General features: G+C 36.0%; 1 protein-coding gene across 1 annotated transcript in view; it reads left to right on the top strand.

The window, feature by feature from the left end:
• The window catches only part of LOC150077384 (uncharacterized), a 389065-nt gene that overhangs the window by 155360 nt on the left and 212751 nt on the right, over nt 1-20954 (top strand). Inside the window, exons 9-10 of the mRNA XM_090385883.1 lie at nt 3304-3406; nt 19090-19130. Of these exons, the coding sequence (XP_090242009.1) occupies nt 3304-3406; nt 19090-19130 (144 nt within the window). The remainder of the gene's footprint in view (nt 1-3303; nt 3407-19089; nt 19131-20954) is intronic.

Here is a 20954-nt window from a genome sequence, read left to right as displayed (position 1 = left end):
TCCGTATTTGGTGGTCATGGGCTTGAACCCCGGTCTGATCAAGAGCTACACTGACGGTGGTAGAGAACGAAAAGGACCTGGGGGTAATTGTGTAGGCAGATATGAAGTTTTCTGAGCAGTGCAGATGGTCTGCAAGAGTAGCACATGGTGTCTTGTCAATGATATACAGGAATTTTTCTAGCAGGGTTAAGGAGGTGATTATCCCCTTGTATAAGGCAATGGTCAGGCCACACCTTGAGTACTGTATACAAGTCTGAAGGCCTCATTTTAAGAAGGATGTAGAGCTGTTGGAACGAGTACAGAAAAGGGCAACAAGATTAGTGAATGGAACAAAGGGTTGCTCTTACGAAGAAAGGCTTAAGTTTTGCAAATTACAGTATCTGGAGACTAGGCACCTGCGAGGTGATCTGATTTTGAGGTATATGAAGCCTTGAATGGTTTGAGCATGCTCAATACTGACGGGATTATTCCTCTTGCTCAGAATAATCACCTGAGAGGACATAAATTCAAATTGAGGAAAGACAGATGTAGGATAGATGTGCGGGAATTTGCCTTTAGCCAGCAGGTAGTTGGTTGGTGGAACAGACTTCCATCCCTTGTTGTGGAAGTTGATAGCCTAAACAAATTTAATGCTGAGCTGGGCAGGTATTTGAATCGAATAGAGGGGTGAAATGGGAGCAGTTTTTTGTTTTTTGGCTGATGCTGCATTAGCTTGCTTTCTTGCATCATATGCCTCTACTAATGCTAATGTTAACTCTAAAATAACTTATGCATTTGGTGTAGTTGAACTAAAAACAGAGAAAGAAAGGGATTTTGTAGTTTAGGACCCGGGCAGACGTAAAGTTCTCTAAGCAATGGAGACAAGTGTCACTGAATGCCCATTGTATCCCATTGATTTATCAAACGTTTACTTTAGAGATAGAAAGGTTATAATCCCACTATATAAGACAATTGTAAAACCACACTTGGAATACCTTGTTCAAGTATGAAGACAACATCTAAAGAAAGACACTGAGCTTATTGGCAGTGTACAAAGATGAGCAATGCACGTTTTCTTTCGACTACCAGCAGCATTGCACATTTCCTTACTACTGTTGTTCATATTGGCCGTGGCCCTTTTGATGTGTGTTGTTGGGGGGTTATGAACATTGGTGTATAACTTCATCTCCTTGATGATATTTTGCATCATGTGATATGTGAAGAGTAATGAAAAATGTTTAAATGTAATACAAATAGTGTGAAAATCATAACTGCTCAAAATGGAAGTGAAAATCATGACCGATCAACATCATTATTTGCTATTGGGCAAATATTTTTTTGCTTTTGATTAACTAGGATGCAGTTTAGCCTCACACTTCAAAGAAAGACTATTAGTGTTCAAGATAGACTCATAAATAGTACAGAAAATATACTGTAATTAACAGTGCATATGAGGAAAGACTGGATGTGTGAGCTAGAATTTGGAAACTGAACACTTTAGGGTAGCCTTGGTTGAGATGTATAAAGATCTGAGAGGTGAATCTTCACTGTTATACATTATTCCAGGTCATAAATTTAAATAAGGAGGGGGGAGAGGTTTAGACTGAATTCAGGAAATTTCCTTTTAGCCAAAAAGTTATTGGTTACTGGAATATGTTGCTCCATATTTGTTCGAGGCTGACTGACAGTTTGGAGAAATTCAAATCAGCTGGATAGATACCTACATGAGAACAAATATTTTTTACTTTTGTAGTACATATTTTATTGATTTTAGAGTACAGGCAGTTGTTGCTTTACGAGTTCCCGGGTTTACGTTTTTTTTTTTTTTTTTAATATCAAGTATCAAAAAAATCGAAAATATGAACATTTAATTGCAAAAAATGAATGTTAAACATTCATTAATATTGCATTTCAAACTACACGCGTATCTATACAATACAGTGTGTACCCCGCTTTACAACATTAATCCATTACTATTGTATCGCAAAAATATCGTAATATGAACCCAATAACACATTTTTTGGTAATTCATTCCACAACTTCGGAAGTTCAAATTTTTGTTATATAACTCCCTAAAGGGTCATTTTTATAGTGTAAATTGTATTAGTTACCAATTCAAATCCTTAAACGCACTACACTTTCATCGTTATCATATGTTATAAGAACCAGTTTTGAATGGCTTTGGGATAATTTTCTAAAGCACATTTCTGGAAGTCACGACCATAAAACAAAAACAATTTGCACTTTCCGATTTATTGGGCTTTTCTGTTACTGCAAGCTATTATAAATGGTAGTAAATTCGATCTTATTGCACTTGCAATAATACTGATAGCTGGAATTGTGTGTGTTTTTTATGTTATGGTGAAATGTGTTTCCCCTTTACTGAAATCTTCAATCGTATAAAAAACATAGATAAATTTTCAAACTCTTCTCTTAATTTTTTTTTTTTTAAGCTTCGTAAACTTGTTACTCTGCACAAATCATGTTAGTTGCAATTTGTGCGTTCCATTAAAAAATGCTTATGCATGCTATTAAAATTTATAATTAAAAGAGAAGATTATCTTGGAAACAAATGCCTCAAGTATTTCTGAAGAAGACGACTCCATGTGTAACAAACCAACAAGTGCCGAGCCAATAATGAGTGATCAACGAGTGTGCATTTAGTCGATGATGATGATGATGAAGAATAAACATTTTTTAACATTTGAAAGTCATAAATAATTTCTCTTATTATAATTTGCTTGATTTTACAGGCTACATATTCATTTCTTTGGATAAATCATTCATTGTTTAAACATAAACTAATTAGTTAACTAATTTCATTGTTGATAATGTAACCCCTATTTTTAACATTGTCTATGGGAAATTAATTCCCTCTTTATGAGTTCTCTCTTTACGAGCGTGCGCTAGGAATGAATTAACTTGTAAAGTCGAGAACTACCTGTATTTAAATTAAAATAAAGATGAAATTGCTACTTCTATATATTAGAAAAGTATAGCAGAATTTATTTGAACAAAAATTTAAGTGGTTCTGTGGAAATAATTTTAAGTTGAGATTCATTAGAATGAAATTTCAGTGCAGCAAAATGATACATGCACCCCAAGGAATGTTTTATTATGGGATTTTGCTTATGTTATTAAAATTAATCTTTTGATCATAATAGTAACACTTGTGTCACCTCTTCTATAACCTAAAATTTAGTTTATATAATTGGCTGAAATTATATAAATTAATAATAATAATAAAAAAAGATGTGCTTTCTACTGGCAAGTTTTATGCTAACCGTAATTCCATTTCTTAATAATATTAATATTTTACTTTAGGTACTGCAGGAATCATCACTCCCAGATTCACTGCCAGATACTACACTCCCAGTTCCTCTGTCTGATACAGATGTGAAAGGATTAGATACAAGTAATGAACCAGGTAATAAATAGTTGTTTCATTCCTTAAATTGAAATCCATCTCTAAAAGTCAGCCCATGAACTAACACTGAATTATTACCATCTACCTAATACCATGTTGGGCCACTGTTCGCACAGATAACAGCAGCTATTTGCTTAGGCATTGACTCCACTAAATATCTGAAGATATCTGTAGGGATCTGCAGCCATGCTTCCCACAAGCATTCCATAGTGTCAGAATAGATGATGGTTGCATGTCCATAGTTCTCAATTCCTGTTACAAAACATCCCACAAGTGTTCATATGGATTGGGGTCATGTGAATTTGGAGGCCAATCAAGATGGATGATATCTTCACTGTGTTTCTCAAACCACTTGTGTACAATGTGGGTCTGATGACATGGCGCAATATCGTCTTGGAGGATTCTGTCTGGGAAAAATGCAACATGGTAGGGTGCACATCGCCAGTGAAACGTTGCTGAGATGATGATTGCATGTCCATGCGCACCAGGGATCCTAGGTCTTGCCAGCAAAACATGCCCTATATTAAGCAACCACTGTTACCTGTCTGGATAGTGGACACCATGCATGATGGATCATCATCATCATCAGCCATTTTCAATCCACTGCAGGATGAAGGCCTCTCCAGCAACTTTCCAGTTCCTTCTGTTTTGAGCACTGGCCATCCATTTACTACTCAAAAACTCATGAATTTCATCTATCCATCTCCACCTTTGTCTTCCAGGTTTTCTTCTAGCTCCTCTTGGGTACCATTCTGTTATTTTCTTAGTCCATCTGTCATCATGTCTTCGAGCTATGTGTCCTGCCCAAGACCATTTTAGTTCTTTAGTTTTGATAAAAATGTCCTTTACTTGAGTTTGCTGCCTAATCCATGTGTTTCTCTTCTTATCTAACAGTCTGATTCCCAATATAATTCGTTCCATTCTTCGCTGTGTAGTTCTTAGCTTCTCTTCCATTCTTTTGGTGAGTGCCCAAGTTTCACTTCCATAAGTCATGGTGGGGAGTATACATTGATTCATTATTTTACGTTTCAGACAAACTGGGATATTGCTCTTCAGTATGTGACTATATTTCCTGAATGCTATCCATCCAAAATTTATTCTTCTCTTGACTTCCAGCCATTTATCATTATTACAGCTAATAACTTGTCCCAGATAAGTATATGACTCCACCTTTTCAATTACTGCTCCTTCAATCATTATTTCCCTTTCCGTGGCATACTTGTTCATCATTACTTTTGTTTTAGCCATATTCATCTTTAGTCCAAAATCCTTACTAACTGTGCATAACTGATTAAGATTTTCCTCTAATTCTTTGGGATCGTGGCTTATGACCACAATGTCATCTGCAAATCGTAAATGGTTTAGGTACTCTCCGTTCACATTGACTCCTTTCTGCGACCAGTCTAATCTTCTGAAAGCTTCCTCAAGGGCAGCAGTAAACAGCTTCGGAGATATTGTGTCTCCTTGTCGAACTCCTTTCTCGATTTTAAATTTGCTACTGTCTTTGTCTAGTCTAATAAAGGATGTAGCACTCTCATATATTTTCTTCAAAATCATAATATATGGAGTATCTATGCCTTGTCTTTCCAGTGCCCGGAACATCGCCTTATGCTGTATGGAGTCAAATGCCTTTTCATAATCCACAAATGCCAGGCATAATGGTGTTTTATATTCATTTGCTTTCTCCATTAGCTGTGATATTACGTGAAGGTGATCCATAGTTGAGAATCCTGTCCTAAAGCCAGCTTGCTCTTTCGGTTGATTCTCATCAAGTATTCTTTCTAATCTGTTAGTAATGACCCTTGTGAACAACTTGTAGATATGGGATAACAATCTAATTGGTCTATAATTTCCAATTTCTGATTTATCTCCTTTCTTATGCAGCAAAACTATGATTGCATTATTCCACTGCTTAGGCATCACACCTTTTCTAATGCACTTTGTGAAGAGCCTTGCCAGTTTTTGTGTTATGTCTCTTCCTCCCAATTTTAACAACTCTACAGTAACTTCATCTTCCGCTGGGGCTTTCCGATTCTTCATTTTCTTCAATGCATGTTCTACCTCATCAGGAAGAATATCGGGTATGTCGTATGTGTTGCTACTTTGCAATCCATGTTCCCCACTGCTGGTATCATTCCCTCGCTCCTTGTATAATTCTCTATAGTAGTCTTCTGCTATTTGAATTATGCCTTCTCTGCTGTTTATAAGTACACCATCGCTATTCTTCAGTTTCAGTATCATTTGTCTTTCTGTATTACTGCTCATGGCTGCTGATTTAAATCCTTTGTTTTCCCTTAATGCTTGTTCTACTTTTCTTGTGTTAAATCTTCTTATGTCCTCTCTGAGTCTCTTTCTAATGGCTTTGCATAACTCAGTATACTCAATTTTCTCCCTGTCAGTGTTTTTCTTGCTCTTCATTTGTCGTCTTTGGTTCATCATGACAAGTGTTTCTTGACTAATTTTTTCTTCTTTGGATTTCTGTTTCGTATAGGTTTCTTGGGCTTTATCACTTTCAGAAAGTTGTAATATTCCTCGTCGATATCTTGGTCCTGAGCAGTCTGCAGAAGCTCAAACTTGTTCTTAAGTTCCAGTACATACTGCTTTTTCTCCTCCTCTGTTATTTCAAAGACCTTTGTATTATTTACTCAAGTCAGTTTTTTCCTTTCCTTTCCTACATCTATATCAAGTGTACATCTTACCATTCTGTGATCACTTCCAACATTTACCTTATTCAGGACGGTAACATCATTCACAATATATCTTCTGTTAGTGAGGATGATGTCGATTTCATTAGTTGTTAATCCATTTTGACACCCTTTTCCTGAATGACCGGTAAGACATGCAATTTCCAATATGGAAGCATCCAGTGCATGAGCTCCCACAATCACGTCCTTTGGAAACTCCATCATATCTTTACTACATCCTGTAACCGCTACTTTTTAACATTTTTATACTTCAAAATGGGGGTGGTCATAATTCAGTGATCACTGAGTGTATATAGCTAGCATACATATGACTTTTATTGATAGCTCTGCAAATTAGGCACCTTCAAGGAGATCTGATTGAGGAGGCATAAATTTAAATTGAGCAAGGATGGTTTCAAGATAAATGTGCAAAGCTGGCTGTTTCAGCCAGAGCATAACTGATTGTTGGAACAAACTGCTGCTGTGGAAGTTGGTAGTTTGAATAAATTTAAGGAGGAATTATACAAATTATTAGAGGGGATGGACAGGTGATTTGGGTTTTTTTTTTTGCTGAGGCATCTGCTGTATTATAAGCTTTGCTTTCTTGCTTCATTTGCCATTATTTAATACTAATATAAATGCTATTTTTTTTTTTTTTTTTTTTTTAGTTTTAATTTTACAAGAAAATAGTGTTAATCCATGAAATTAAAATTAATGATGTGTGGAAATTAATATATGTAAAATCATGTGTATTGTTAATGAAGTGGTGTGCTTATGAAGAAAGGCTCAAGTTCTACAAGTTGCAGCATCTGGAGACTGGGCACTTGCAAGGTGATCTGATTGAGGTGTATAAGGCCTTGAATGGTTTGAGCAGGCTCAGTGCTGACGGGATACTTCTGCTTGCTCAGACTAAGAACCTGAGGGGACATAGATTCGAATTGAGGAAAGATAGTTGTAGAATAGATATGCAGAAGTTTGCCTTCAGCCAGTGGGTAGTTGATTGCTGGAACAGACTTCCATCTGTTGTTGTGGAACTTGATAGCTTAAATGAATTTAAGGCTGAACTACACAAACATTTGGAGTGACCGGATGGACAAAATGGGAAGGGTTTTTTTTTTTTTTTTTTTTTTTTTGGCTGATGCTGTATAAGCTTGCTTTCTTACATCATATGCCTCAAGAAATTTAGAAATCAGCCTTATTGTCTTATCTTGTGCCTTGTTACATGCAGTTGTCCTGAACGTGATTTGTCCTTTAAACTGGCAGTCTCCTTGAATCATCGAACGGTAGTTTGTACTCATTTAAATGAAACACCTAGTTTTTTGCCAGTACTTCTCATGGAATAAATTTCTATACAGAATTATAATAGCATTTCTTTTTTCAACACTCAGTTCGTTATTTCTTGCCATGCCACCATGTTTGTTGCAAAACACAAAACTTGCACAAAACACTTTCTAAATGATGGGTGTTTGATTTTATAATTTATAGCTCTTACTCCTCAATTTGTATTGTAGCAACACACTCGAGAATCATCTACAATGTTCTACCACATTCAGGAATCTTCTACACTTTTCTGAAATATATTCAAATATTCTAGAATTATTCTAGAATTTAAGTTCTAATTATTCTAATAATTAACTTAAATTCTAGAATTCGAATATTCTAGAATTTAAGTTAATTTTATTAAGTTAATATTTCTTAAATACTATATAAGTTTTTTGATTTTTATAAATAATTGAAAATATTTTAATAAAAATTAGTAAACGATTTGGTCCTATTTTAATATTAACTTCCAAAATTAAGAAAAATGAACGTGATTCCAAACTTTTAGTTTGGAGTGTATATAAGCAGAACTCTGTGTAGTAGATTGTAATTACAGAACAGAACAATCTATTCTAATCTAGTTCTTTCTCACATCCACTAAATCATAACAGAGACATTTGTTTGTGTTAGATCCAATGACACGCTGTGATTACAGGTAATGAGTTAGCCAATGTGGCAGCAAAATCACCTGCTCATCCTGTTGCAGATGGCTTCCTAATTCTGTGTGCAGTCTACAACCTCCTACTTACTGAGACAATGGCAAATGAACTGGAAACAAATTGTATCAGGTAAACCAAACATAGAATCAAGGACTAAAAGTTTGTGATGGCAAAGATGCAAAGAGATTGCTTCAGCCAGGTTACACTGTATATTACGTACTCTTTATTTATTCCTAGCAGAGGACCACCACAGTGCCAAAACTATGGGTCCACTCAAAACCCCTAAATATATTTGGAAAGACAATATTGGCAAACCTTTAGAAACCTCTCTATATCAACCTTAAGGGTTATTTAGTGAACAGTATGTCAGATGTTTTTATTTTCCTGCAGTTGATAAACTTCTGTTACAACACATTTAAACAGAACCATAAAATAATTTATTCAAAGGTAGATCTGATACCACAGATCCTCTGTAGCAAGTGCCCTTTAGCTTATTATGAATTGAATATTTTTAAACCTGGGATACTAGTGCACTATGGCTCAGTTGCACTGTAACACTGTAAACCAGTAATTTATAAAATGACAATATTGGAGGCTACTTTCTGATTGACAATATTGGAGGCTACTTTCAACGACAGAAGTCTGTCGTTGTCACACTTATAAACACAAATTTAGTTCATAAAAATAAGGAATCATTTAAGTTATGTAACTAAAGTTTTCTTTTTTTTTTTTTTTAAATAAAAAAGTACCATTGTTGTTATGATTATACATTATATCAGTAATATTTATATAATTATTAGCCTTGGGTCAAAAATTGAATTAGAGATATTCAAAAATCCAGATCTGTAAGCTTCTTTTGTTTTTAAGGACATCTGATAGGTCACCACACATCTGCTGATGTTACAAAGTTGTACAGTTGCTAAGGCTTTAAATGATTGAAGATGTAAATTTTTTTATGTACCAAGATTTTTCTTTAAAAAATTGGGATTACTGAAAACAGATTTTAAGACTTAATTAAAAAAAAAAAAAAAAAAAGGAATACTAAAACCATATTACGATATATGTGCGGAAGTTTGCCTTTAGCCAGCGGGTGGTTGATTGCTGGAACAAACCTCCATCTGTCGTTGTAGAAGTTGATAGCTTAAATAGATTAAAGGCAGAACTTGACAAACATTTGGAGCGAGGGGATGGGTGAAATAAGGGGGGGGTTGGCTGATGCTACATAAGCTTTCTTTCTTGCATCATTTGCCCTTGCTAATGCTAAAGATGCAGCAGATTCCTTCTGTCTTTTATGCTAAACTTAGTAAGGTGTAATTATACTCCTATGTACAAAGCCAACCAAAAATTAAAATTAAATAAACTGAGATAAAATAAAATAAGGAAGACAAAACAATGTAACACTCACTTCCAGCAGTGTGAACACATGACCCCCAGCACAAGGTGACCCATACCCACACTCACAAAAGAATAAAAACTACTTTTTCTAAATAAATAAACATAGAAAGAACTGAGAACTCACAATCACTAGCTCCTGAAGGAAACACCAGCTCTTGTGAACTCCAAAAAAGACTGTATTTCAGCCATTGGCCATTATCCAGCAAAGTGTTAAGAGATATCTTATGCACTCCAATCAGATAATAAATGTTAAATAGAACTTGAGGAGTAGAAAGTATGCCATGGTTATCACCTGCTATAGGGTAAATAAACAAATGTAACAAGCGAAAATGCAAATTTAAATGTCAACAGTCAATCAATTGGTCAAACCAAATGCACATATGCAAATTAACGTTGAACTAAATCATAATAAATAGATTTAACATAACTAAATTAAAAATCAAATGAATTATTAAGTAACATAAACCAAATGATAGATTACATTAAAAATGTAACAAAGAAACCAAGTGGTGATTACAAGCAATCATAATATAGAAGTTTGGAAGAAAGAAAGAAAGTGTAAACAAAGAGAGTTGGGAGAGCAATACAGGAATACCTTGCATAGCGTGGTTAATTCGTGCCAAAAAAATACCGCACTATGCGAAACCACGATGATCGAGGTATTATTAGTATGTATTTCAATGTAATGCTTTCCGACAACTTGATTATATGGGTCGAGTTGCAAAAAAATAAACTAAAACGATAAAAATGAAAAATACTAGTAAATACAGTGCAAATGATTTTTATTGCAGTATGTATATACCAAAAGAATATAAGTGAAGTATGTACTGTATTTTTATTTTGAAAAATAACTGATCAGCTTAGTTTGCACAGTTTTTTTTTTTTTTTTTTCTTCTTTTTATCTGCATACATCTCTTTATAACATCGAATGTCATTTTGCAACGCCTGCCTTACTTTCATACCTCGTTCGATGTTTGGATCTAGAAGAACACTCGGCGCCATTACATTTCTTCTTTCCACTCATATTTGCGTATAAAGGTGTAACGTTTTTAAAAAATAATCTTTAATAAAAATACACAGCGAAAAATATTTGTATGGCTTACGCACAATCAGCGACCTCACTGCTCGGAATCTAGAGTGTTTACTAATCTATCAAAGCTAGCAGAGTCCGTATATAATGGGAGTTATGACAACAGTCAGTGTGGCCTTGAATCCATAACACATTGGCCTACGTGCTGGCATTATAATAAATACATACATACATACATATCAAATGTATTGGTGCATAACGCAGTTAATTTTTTTTTTTTTTTTTTTTTCAATTTGTAAACTGCGCTGTTTGAAACTGCACTATGCGAGGTATTCCTGTATAACAAACTGTGTTATGTATATATCTGAAATTAATATACTTTTACTGATAAGGCAATGTTATTAAGACTCATAAAAAGGGAACACTAAACCACATTACTAATAAATCAGATTCCTGCTGTCTTTTAAGGCTGAACTTTGTAAGGTGTTTTTTTTTTGCTCCTGTGTATATGAACAAAGCCATCCAAAATATAAAATGAAATAAGATTAGGAAGACAAAACAAAATAACCCCCAAAGAATGAGCATCACTTTGTGTAAATAAATAATAAATAGAAAGAACTATAAACTCACAAATACCACCTCTTAAAGAAGACATCAGTGCTAGTGAACTAAAATAAGATCATATTGCAGTCATTGAGCACTATCCAATAAAGTGTCACAGGTGGTGGCCATGATACTTTTACAGTTGATGTAGACGTGGGAATTCAGGTGCTTTTTAAGTTTGAGTTCTATTATTATTATCCAGTCAGTGACTGAAATATTTCTTTTTGGAGTTCACAAGTGCTGACGTTTCCTTGAAGAGTTAGTGCTTGTAAGTTCCCAGTTCTTTTTATTTATTCATCTAAGAAAGTGGTTCTAATTCTTTGGTGGCTATTTGGGGTGGGTGTGTTCACCCTGCTGGAGATGAGTTTAGCTTTGTTTTGTCTTTTTTTTTATTTTCTTTCACTTTATTTTATATTTTAGTTGGTTTGGTACATAGGAACAGAAACATAAACTTCATCAAGCTTAACCTTAAAAGGTAGCAGCAATTTTCTATATTTATAATGTGGTTTAGTGTTTCCTTTTTTCATAATTCTTAGTAATATTACCATCTTGCTCTCTATAGTAAAGCATAGTGGTTCAGATTTTGTGGAACTAACCCGAGTCATATTTACCCATTGTCCACTTCTCACCTTCTCATGGGGTAATCTGTTAAGAGGAATTAAGTTCTATGGCATTTGAAGAAATGAGGATAGACAGTTGATATGGAACTAATCCAATCAGCCTGGACAAATTATTGGCTAAGGCCATCTCACTGTGGTAGAATTTAGACCGGGGTTTGAGCCCGTCACCACCAAATACAGAGGATGCAGAAAGGTCAGGGAATGACCACCGCATATCCTGGAGCAATATGGCCTTAGTTGCTAATGCTCCTAAAACAAACTGTGGTAGGATAAATCAATCAAGATGTATACTGGCTGGAATGTTAGTGGAACATGCTGCTAGAACAGCCATTAAGCTAAGTACCATCAGTTTTAGTATCCAATAGAAATTAAACAGGAAAGTTAGGTAATGAAATTAGCCTGTGTATATGGGCCACTTGGAGCTGCAAAAAAAAAAAAAAAGTTTTAATATCTCTAATGACGATACGAAAGAATAGTATTGGTTCAATAACAGGATACAAAATAACAACTACAGCTACAGAAATATTTTAGGTAACTGTTCTTGCAAATGGAAATGATGGAAAGGTATAAAATAGTAGTAGTAGTAGTAGTGGCATGTGATGCAAGAAAGCAAGTGTATGAGCTTATTTACAAAATAATTAATGCTAAATGTTTATCCAGTTCCTCCTTAAATTTATTTAACCTATCAACTTCCACAACGACAGATGGAAGTTGGTTCCAGCAATTAACCACCTGCTGGCTAAAGGCACATTTCTGCACATCTGTTCTACATCTGTCTTTCCTCAATTTAAATTTATGCCCCTTAGGTTCGTAGTCTGAACAAGTGGAAGAATCCCATCAGAATTCAGCATGCTCAACCCATTCAAGACCTTATACACCTAAATCAGGTCACATCGCAGGTGCCTAGTCTCCAACCACTGAAATTTGCAGAACATAAGCCTCTCTTGATAAGAGGATCCCTTCAATCCCCTCACCAATCTTGTTGCCCTTCTCTCTACGAGTAGGAGAGGATAAACCAATATTATAGCAAAAGGGCACTAGAATTTTGTGTAAGTTAAGCATTCTTAGCCCATTTGCAAGTGCAAACATATATACATACAAATACATTTTGAAGGTTGTTTTAGTACAGTGCCAAAAATTTAAACACGGCAACTATCACAGAGAATAGATTTTTAATGTAAATCCCAAACATGAGAGGTATTAGAACCAATAGTGCTTAGTACCGTGCTTGAGTTGGAGGTTGAGAAGACAAAAGAAGATATTTGTTGACATTGGACTTGAACTTCTGTAGACTGTAATTTTCAGGAAATATGTATGAAGGTAGGTCGTTCCAGAAAACAGCAGTTGGATGAATAAACGAGGAAGATGAAAAGTTGGTTCTGTGAGTTTGAAGTTGGACAGTAAATGGATGTTGGCTGGTGTCAGCACGTGTTCGGACTGTTTTGAAAGAGAGAGAGCGGGAATTATAGAAGCTAATTCAGAAGAACAGTGCACGTGGAAGTATCTGTAGAAGAGGCATTCAGCAGACACAGTATGTCTATGAAACAGCAAGTGGAGAGACTCTGATAGAGATGATTCATTAATTAACCAAACTGCCCTCTTTGAATGGAATCAAGAAGCCTGAGAGAGGTTTTCATCACCCCAGATGTGGGAACAATATTCCATGGCAGGGTGAACTTGCAATTTATACAGAGTGAGCAGCTGTTTGGAAGAAAAGTAATGCCGAGAGCGAAAGAGAAAACCAAGTTTTTTAGATGCAGAGGAAGCAATATTTGTAATGTGCTTGTGCCAAGAGAGATTAGAAGTCAGGGTAATCCCCAAAAGAGATATCATTTTGCCTAGAGATCGGAGCGTCACTAAAGATTAGCATAGGAGCAGAAGAATCCTTTTTTGTGAGATATAAGACAAGACTGAGATTTAGAAGGGTTGAAATCAACTAAGTTGTCTTTGCCCCACTGGAGAATTACCTGAAGATCGGCATTTAAGGAATTGGTAGCAGATTTTCGAGAAGTTGAAGCTGATTGAGCAGGACAAGGTTTCTCAAAATGGAAAGTGGAATGCAATGTGCTATCATCGGCAAAACTGTGGATAGGATTTCCAGTCAATGGAAAAAGGTCATTAATATACAAGAGGAAAAGAGTGGGGGAAAGAACTGAACCTTGGGGGACACCGGCATTAGTGGAGAAGTTAGAAGACAGAGAGCCATCTACCATCACCCTCAGTGAGCGATCTGAGAGAAAACTGGATAACCAGTTACAAAAAAACAGTTGGCAAACCATAAGATGGAGCTTGTTTAGAAGAACTTTATGACAAACACAATCGAAAGCCTTAGAGTTGTCAAGAGCAACCACTTGTGTTTCACCAAACCTTTCCATTGAATTGGTCCATAAATGATTAACATAAGCCAGAATATCACCAGTGGATCGACACTGACTGAATCCATACTGGCGATCGTTGATCAGACAGGAGGTTTCTAGGTAGTTTAAGAGTTGGCGGTTAATTGATTTCTCCATTACTTTAGAAAGAGTAGAAGTAATTGCAATGGGACGATAATTGGATGGGAGGGATTTGTCACCCTTTTTAGGAACTGGCTGGATATGAGCAAATTTCCAACCAGAAGGAAAAACACCTTTGAAATAAGAAAGTGAAAAAAGGCGGCAAAGAATAGGTTCAGGAGCACAGGTTTTGAGAACAAGTGGAGAAATACCATCAGGACCTGGAGCTTTCTTAGCATCAAGATTCATCAAATCCTTCTGATATACTTTTGACGGAAGACCACAGGAGGCATTGAATGGAGCGTGTTGGGAATGGTGGGAGGTGTTTTACCAAGATCATTAATACATGAGCTGGAAGAAAAATGGGATGCTAGGAGGTCAGCTTTATCCTTGGCTGAAGTGACAACAGAACCATCTGGTTTGGACAGAGTTGGGAGTAGAGATGTGCAAAAGTTGCAGCCAATAGCTTTGGCAAGAGACCAGAATGCTTGGCTATCATTAGGGCAAGAAGCAAGTTTTCTACTCTTAGCCTGTTCAAACTCTAGTTTGGACTGATTAATAATTGCTCTACAATTGTTACGAACTTTGGTTTAGGCAGAAAATGAAACTGAGGAATTAGAAACAAGCCAATTACGATATGCAACATTCTTCTCTTGAACAGCCTTAGCACATTTATTGGAAAACCAAGGTTTAGATAAAGGACGAGATTTTAACGTGGGGTGTGGGATAAAGGATTCCATTCCTGCAAGAAGAATAATTTCACTTACACGATCTGAGCAAACATTGACACCAGAAGTTTTGAAATAGTAATCTGACCAAGGAAAAGAAGAAAAGAAATCTCGCAGGTCATCACATTTTGCATTCTTGTAATGCCAAACAACACGAGGTTGGGAATAGCCAAGAGATAAAGGTTCAGTTGGACAAGAGACAATCACCAAGTTGTGATCTGAAGTGCCTAAAGGACTTCTCACTTCGACAGTGTACTTAGAAGGGTTGTTTGTGAGAAAAAGATCAAGCATGTTGGCTATATGATTAGTATTGTCCGGTATTCTTGTAGGTAAATGAACAATCTGTGCTAGGTCATTAGTAATTGCAAAAGCCTCAGTATCTCGACCAGCTGGGTGGGTGTTACTAGAAAATGGAAGCCAGCTGAAGTTGTGAACATTAAAATCACTAAGGAAAATTACCTCACTGTTAGGAAAGTTGGCCTGGAGAAAGTCAAGTTGCAAAGAGAGGAAGTCAGAGAGCCCTAAGTGATTAGTGGAGTTGGGAGAACGGTAGAGACAGCAGATGAATTTGACACAATGATGTATAGAGAGATTTTAAGCCAGAGAAGACTAAAGAGAGGAGATTCCAAATTGCCAAGTCTCTGGCAGGGAATATCAGAATGAACTTATGCACGAGTACCACCTTTGAGCCAAAAGGAATCATAGAGTGAATAATTTGGGCATCTGAGATGAGCAGTAGTAGAATCAACCGATAACTAAGATTCTCTCAGAAAAAGTACATTGGGTTTGGCAGACTGCAAGTGGAAATGGACATCGTTCAGATTAGAATTGAGACCACGTGTATTTGTGAAATGAATTAGCTAGGGAGGTCAAGATCTTTTCGCAGATAAGCTTGCTCTATTAGTTTGACAATTCATGGTGTATTCAATAGTAAGAAAAAGTATGTGAGACATTATTATTATTATTATTATTATTATTATTAGCCATATGGTGCAAGGAAGCCTGAGGCTTATACTGCACCAGCCAAAAAAAAATTAATTTACCCTAGGACCGAGAGAGAGAGAGATGTAGAAGGAAATCACCAAGAAAGAGAAGAATGATGATATCCAGCTCAGGACCCTGGGTGTGCCAAGCCCATACTCACCAGATGTGAGCCCCTACATGCTGTATGAAGTAATGTAATTTTTGGATATGGCGTACACATGGTAAGAATATACCCAGATCCTTGACATAACGTTGCCTCGACAATGCTCCCCGCATACACACTACTCGGACTCCTTACAGTCACTATCTGGCAGAGTAGAGGTAGCAAGATTATACACTAGCTGATCCAGAAGCCTCCTAGAGAGTTACCAATAGGTTCGGTCCGGTGTACTAACTATCGGCTGGCCTGCAAACACTGTTTTAGAGCTGTAACCTCGAAATGTAAGGAATATTGGATCTCGCCACAATGTTCGTCATAACCTCAAAAGTCATCAATCATACTGCATGGTGGAAGAGGTGGGTAAGGGTTGACCGGAACTTAGCTCTAGAGACAACATGGGTTCCACTACTTCAAACCTCCAATAAGCAAAGTGGTGGTATTGCACCGGTTTATGAGAGTCATCTACCACATTCGGCCTAGTACTGCCTGGTAACATAGAGGGGTGGCATTCCTCCATGTGGTGTGAGTGCCACACCTCGACCCCTGCTTACGTTGGTGCACACCTGGGTGGTCACTCACCATGTTCTTGTGCATGGAGGTTATACCCAGGATTACTAAAATCCCACCATTGTGAAGGTGCAAGCAGAGGATTTGGCTGTCAGAGACTGTCCGGACTTCGCCGAAATTGGGTCCACTTGACTTGAGTGTCACCCGAATATTAGTTCCATCAGCATTTTAGACTCCCAGGTAGCAAGTGCAGTTTGTCTGGCATATCTGTGAGAATGTCTGTGACAACCTCAAGTAGCTTGTCATCACAAGATAGTTGTCTCTTTAATTTCAAAAACCAGTGTAGGAGGCTATACCCTCCGAAAAAGGCTTAAATAAAGTTCAGCATGACATGGGCTTATGCAAGCTGAAATTGCAGTAATTCTCTGGGATTCAGAAGTTGACAAAATTGAATCAAGTAATACTTGTATAATAGAGAATATTATATCATCAAAACAAAAAAATTAATAACTAGTTGTAATATATTTTTACATTGTTTTCGCTTTTTTTTTTTTTTTTTTTTTTAAGTTTGATCTTGATTTTATTTTGAGGATTCTCACACTACTGTTTCACTATAAAATCAAAATAGGAAAAATTAATATTAATTGATGTATATGGTCTTTCAGTTTTTTATCAAATTTCCAAATTCCTCAAAAAAAAAATTAATGAAAAGTAATGTTAACAAGAAACTGCGACCATCTTATATTGACAAATATTGACAAATTGAAAAATTCATTAAATTTCAAAAATAAGAATTTAAAAAAGTGTAAAACAGACAAAAAAGATGGTTTACTATTGGCAACATGAAGCAAGGAAGCAAAGTTTACGCAGCACCAACCAAAAAAAAAAAAAAAACCACTTATTTTCCCATCATCTATTCCAAACCTTTCTGAAATTTATTCATTCCTTCACCCACCTCCAGAGCACTAAATGGAAGCTTATTCCATCAATTACTCTTTGGGTTGAATGTGAATTTCACAAAACTATTCTGCAACCACCTTTTCTGATTTAAATTTAAGTCTACTTGTGCGTTTCATTTGAGAAAATGCAAAGGTGCCACCAGCAGTTATTTACTTAACCCTTTTAAAGCCTTATACACTTTAATTACATTGTGCAAAATGCCAACTTTCCAGAGACTGCAATTAAAGGAACCTCAGTCTTTCATGGAAAGAATATCTTTCTGTACTTCCGACTAATCATCAATCATCTATGCTCTTCTTTGTACTCTTTCCAAGGTCTATACCCTTCCTAAACTGATTTTTCCAAACCAGTATATATTCCAGTTGTAGCCAAACCATTGCTTTATACAGTGGGATAATCACCTCTTTGTTCCCGTTAGCAAAGTTCCTATATAATTGACAGAACCACGTGGGCTCTTCCAACAGCCTGTGTTTGTGCTGCTCAGAGATGTCATGTCAGGCTGTACAATTACTCCTAGATCTTTTTCTTACCCCAGTACCTTGAATTCAGTACCACTTAATGGTACTTTATTGTGGGATTACTGCTACCTAAATATAGTACCTTAAACCTCAATTGCCATTTTTCTCATCTTTGGGTCTATCTAAATTCTCTTGAAGTAGCATACCCTGATCACTCTCAACTACTATAGATATAGATACCAAACTTGATTAAATTAATGACCTGGTATACAACATTTCTTTCGGTGATTGCGACTTGTCTTACCAAGGTTAGACGCATTTTCCTCTGAATATTCGTGTTAATCAACATGTGGCCTCAGTTCTTGCTTCTCGTTCAGCAGCGTCAGAATTAGCCTTTCATGCCATTAATGAAAAACATACTTTTATTTAGCAAGGCCAAAGTACTTAGTGTCCAACGTAATTATACACCACTATTAATTATATAATTGCAGAAACTGCCGAAATTAAATTATATGAAAATTCTGTTAATGTTTGCTAGCCATATCTAATCTCTGACTCGTGGTCCTTTACATGCATGCACAAAGACAAATAATCCCTATTTAAGTTTCATGCTCACCCTTATTCGGTACTTTTCATTCCTGTGATCACGACATACGGTTGAAACACGTTGTCAGCTTCAGGAAGGAAAATGGTTTTTTTAAATTTTTTTGTTAAATTCTTTTAATTGCATTAAATTGATTTTTAATTATTTGTTACTCTAATGTAACATTTTCGATTTTTTTTCGTTTTAATTTCTGGAGAGTAACATACAGAAGGGTTCTACATACTATATTGAGGTAAACTTCTGTTATTATTTTACAAACTTATTATAAATAAGATTTTTTAAATGAGAAAAGAGCATTAATCAAAATACCATTAGTTTATTAACTTTAAGTATAGAGAAATTCTTAGCAATAGATTCAGTTAATATATTTCTAGAGTAATGAATGAACTGTGTGTGGGTGCGTGCACACAAACACTAAACCACCTATCATGTGAGTAATTTTTATATATATATATATATTTATTTTTTTTTTTTAGCTGAAACAAATGATGAACTTCATGAAAAGAATGACATGCTGGTAAGTTTATTTCAAAACATATTTCTTTAATTCACACAATGCAGACCACAGGAAATAATTTTAGTTTTGTCAATTTTCTTTATCTTCAAATACTATAGGTTCTGACATGGAATTTTTGTCCAAAATATATTTTAATGCCGTATTGATTCTATTTAATAGAGTTCTAAGAGAGATTATCTGTTTCAGAATTTTTCATTAATTTAGCAATCTGAGAATTGTCAACAGTGAAAAGACTGCCTTGTTCAGTAATGGGAAAATCCAACAATTTTCTAATTTTTGACATATAGGAATAAATTTTAAATTCATGAAGAAATCTAAAAGCTTTTTCATTATGTTTGCATACATACCCTTGAGCTCTCTTGTCATAATTCTGCCTGATAAGGAAATGTTCATTTTTCTGTTGGTGAGAACGATTCTTTTTTCATTTCTCATCTAAAATCAAAATCCTCCACCTGCACATTAAGATTTTAGATGAGGAATGAAAAAACTTTCATGGGGCATAACATTAGGTTAATGTGATAATTTACACATTTACCACCATTGACATTCATTTGAACCTTTAAAGTCTGCAGTGTCAGTCCTGAGCCCAAAATATTTTCTGGTGGTTACAGCAGTTATTCACATTAGTTTTATTTTTAAAAACTAAATGGAAGCATCTTTGAACATGTTCGAAGTCAAAGCATCAGCCAACAAAGTGATATTTACTGTTGTCTGGGACCCTGTGGGTGATAAGCGTTATAATAGAAAGGGTGCAAGAATATTTGCTGATGCTATCGAGGCAGTGTTAGGTGGGTCGGAAAACTGCTAGCTTGGGGGGGATACAAGGACTAATAGATTAATAGTAGCCACTGGCAGAGGTGAAAGTGATTCTTGCACTGCTTCTATTGGAATGAGCAGCAGCCTGGAAAACAAGATGCAGGGTATTTCAGAGACTGCTGGGAGTCATTGCGGTACAAGTAAACACATGGGATGAGTTAGGGTAGCTAAGAATAGGAACAGGTGCATGTATACTTGCGTATACACCAATGCTAGGAGTTTGGTGAATAAATTTGAGGTATTGCCCAAAACATCAAAGGCAGATATTGTTCGGATATCAGAGATGTGGTGTCACACGGATATAAGGAATGCAGAACTGGAATTTGGGGAGTACAATGTGTACAGGAAGGATAGACAGGATAGGAACGGAGGAAGGGTTATGCTATTAGTTAAGAAACACATAAAATTTAAGGAAGTGCAGCCAGTTGACATTGCTGGACAGTGCAGTGTCGAGTCAGTTTGGTGTGACATAAGCATTGGGAGATCAAAATTGAGAGTAGGAGTGTGCTACAGGCCTAATGACTCTGATGAATATAATAAGAAACTGTACAGGGAAATAGAGTGGGCCAGTAAATCACAGAGCGTACAATGGGGGATTTTAATTACCCAGATATTGACTGGAATTCTTTGGGGGTTGGTCACACACACTAGCAAGGGTTTTGTGGATTTATTGGATGATTGTTTTTTCTACATCAGCATGTTTGGGAGGCAACTAGAGGGAGTAATACTCTTGATTTGATTATCAGTAGTGATACTTCATGCATTGAGAATCTGCAGATAAAGGAACCACTAGGTGGCAGTGATCACAGTGTGCTGAAGTGGGATTTACTCAGAGGTAACTACCATCAGAGGTAAAGGAAAGGGTTTTGCTTTCATAAAGGCGACTACGGTGGTCTGAGACAGTATTTAAATTCTATACGGTGGGACCAACCAATGATGTTACCAACAGAAAATTCAAAATGGGAAGCATTCAAAGAATTTATCTTGGAAGCTACTTGGCTTTACATA

This window comes from Mastigoproctus giganteus, chromosome 12 (assembly GCF_048544385.1).
Source record: "Mastigoproctus giganteus isolate SK-2022 chromosome 12, ASM4854438v1, whole genome shotgun sequence".
In the NCBI taxonomy this organism is placed as follows: domain Eukaryota; kingdom Metazoa; phylum Arthropoda; class Arachnida; order Uropygi; family Thelyphonidae; genus Mastigoproctus; species Mastigoproctus giganteus.
The sequence above is the reverse complement of the archived record's forward strand: the minus strand, read 5'-3'. Positions and strand labels throughout refer to the sequence as shown.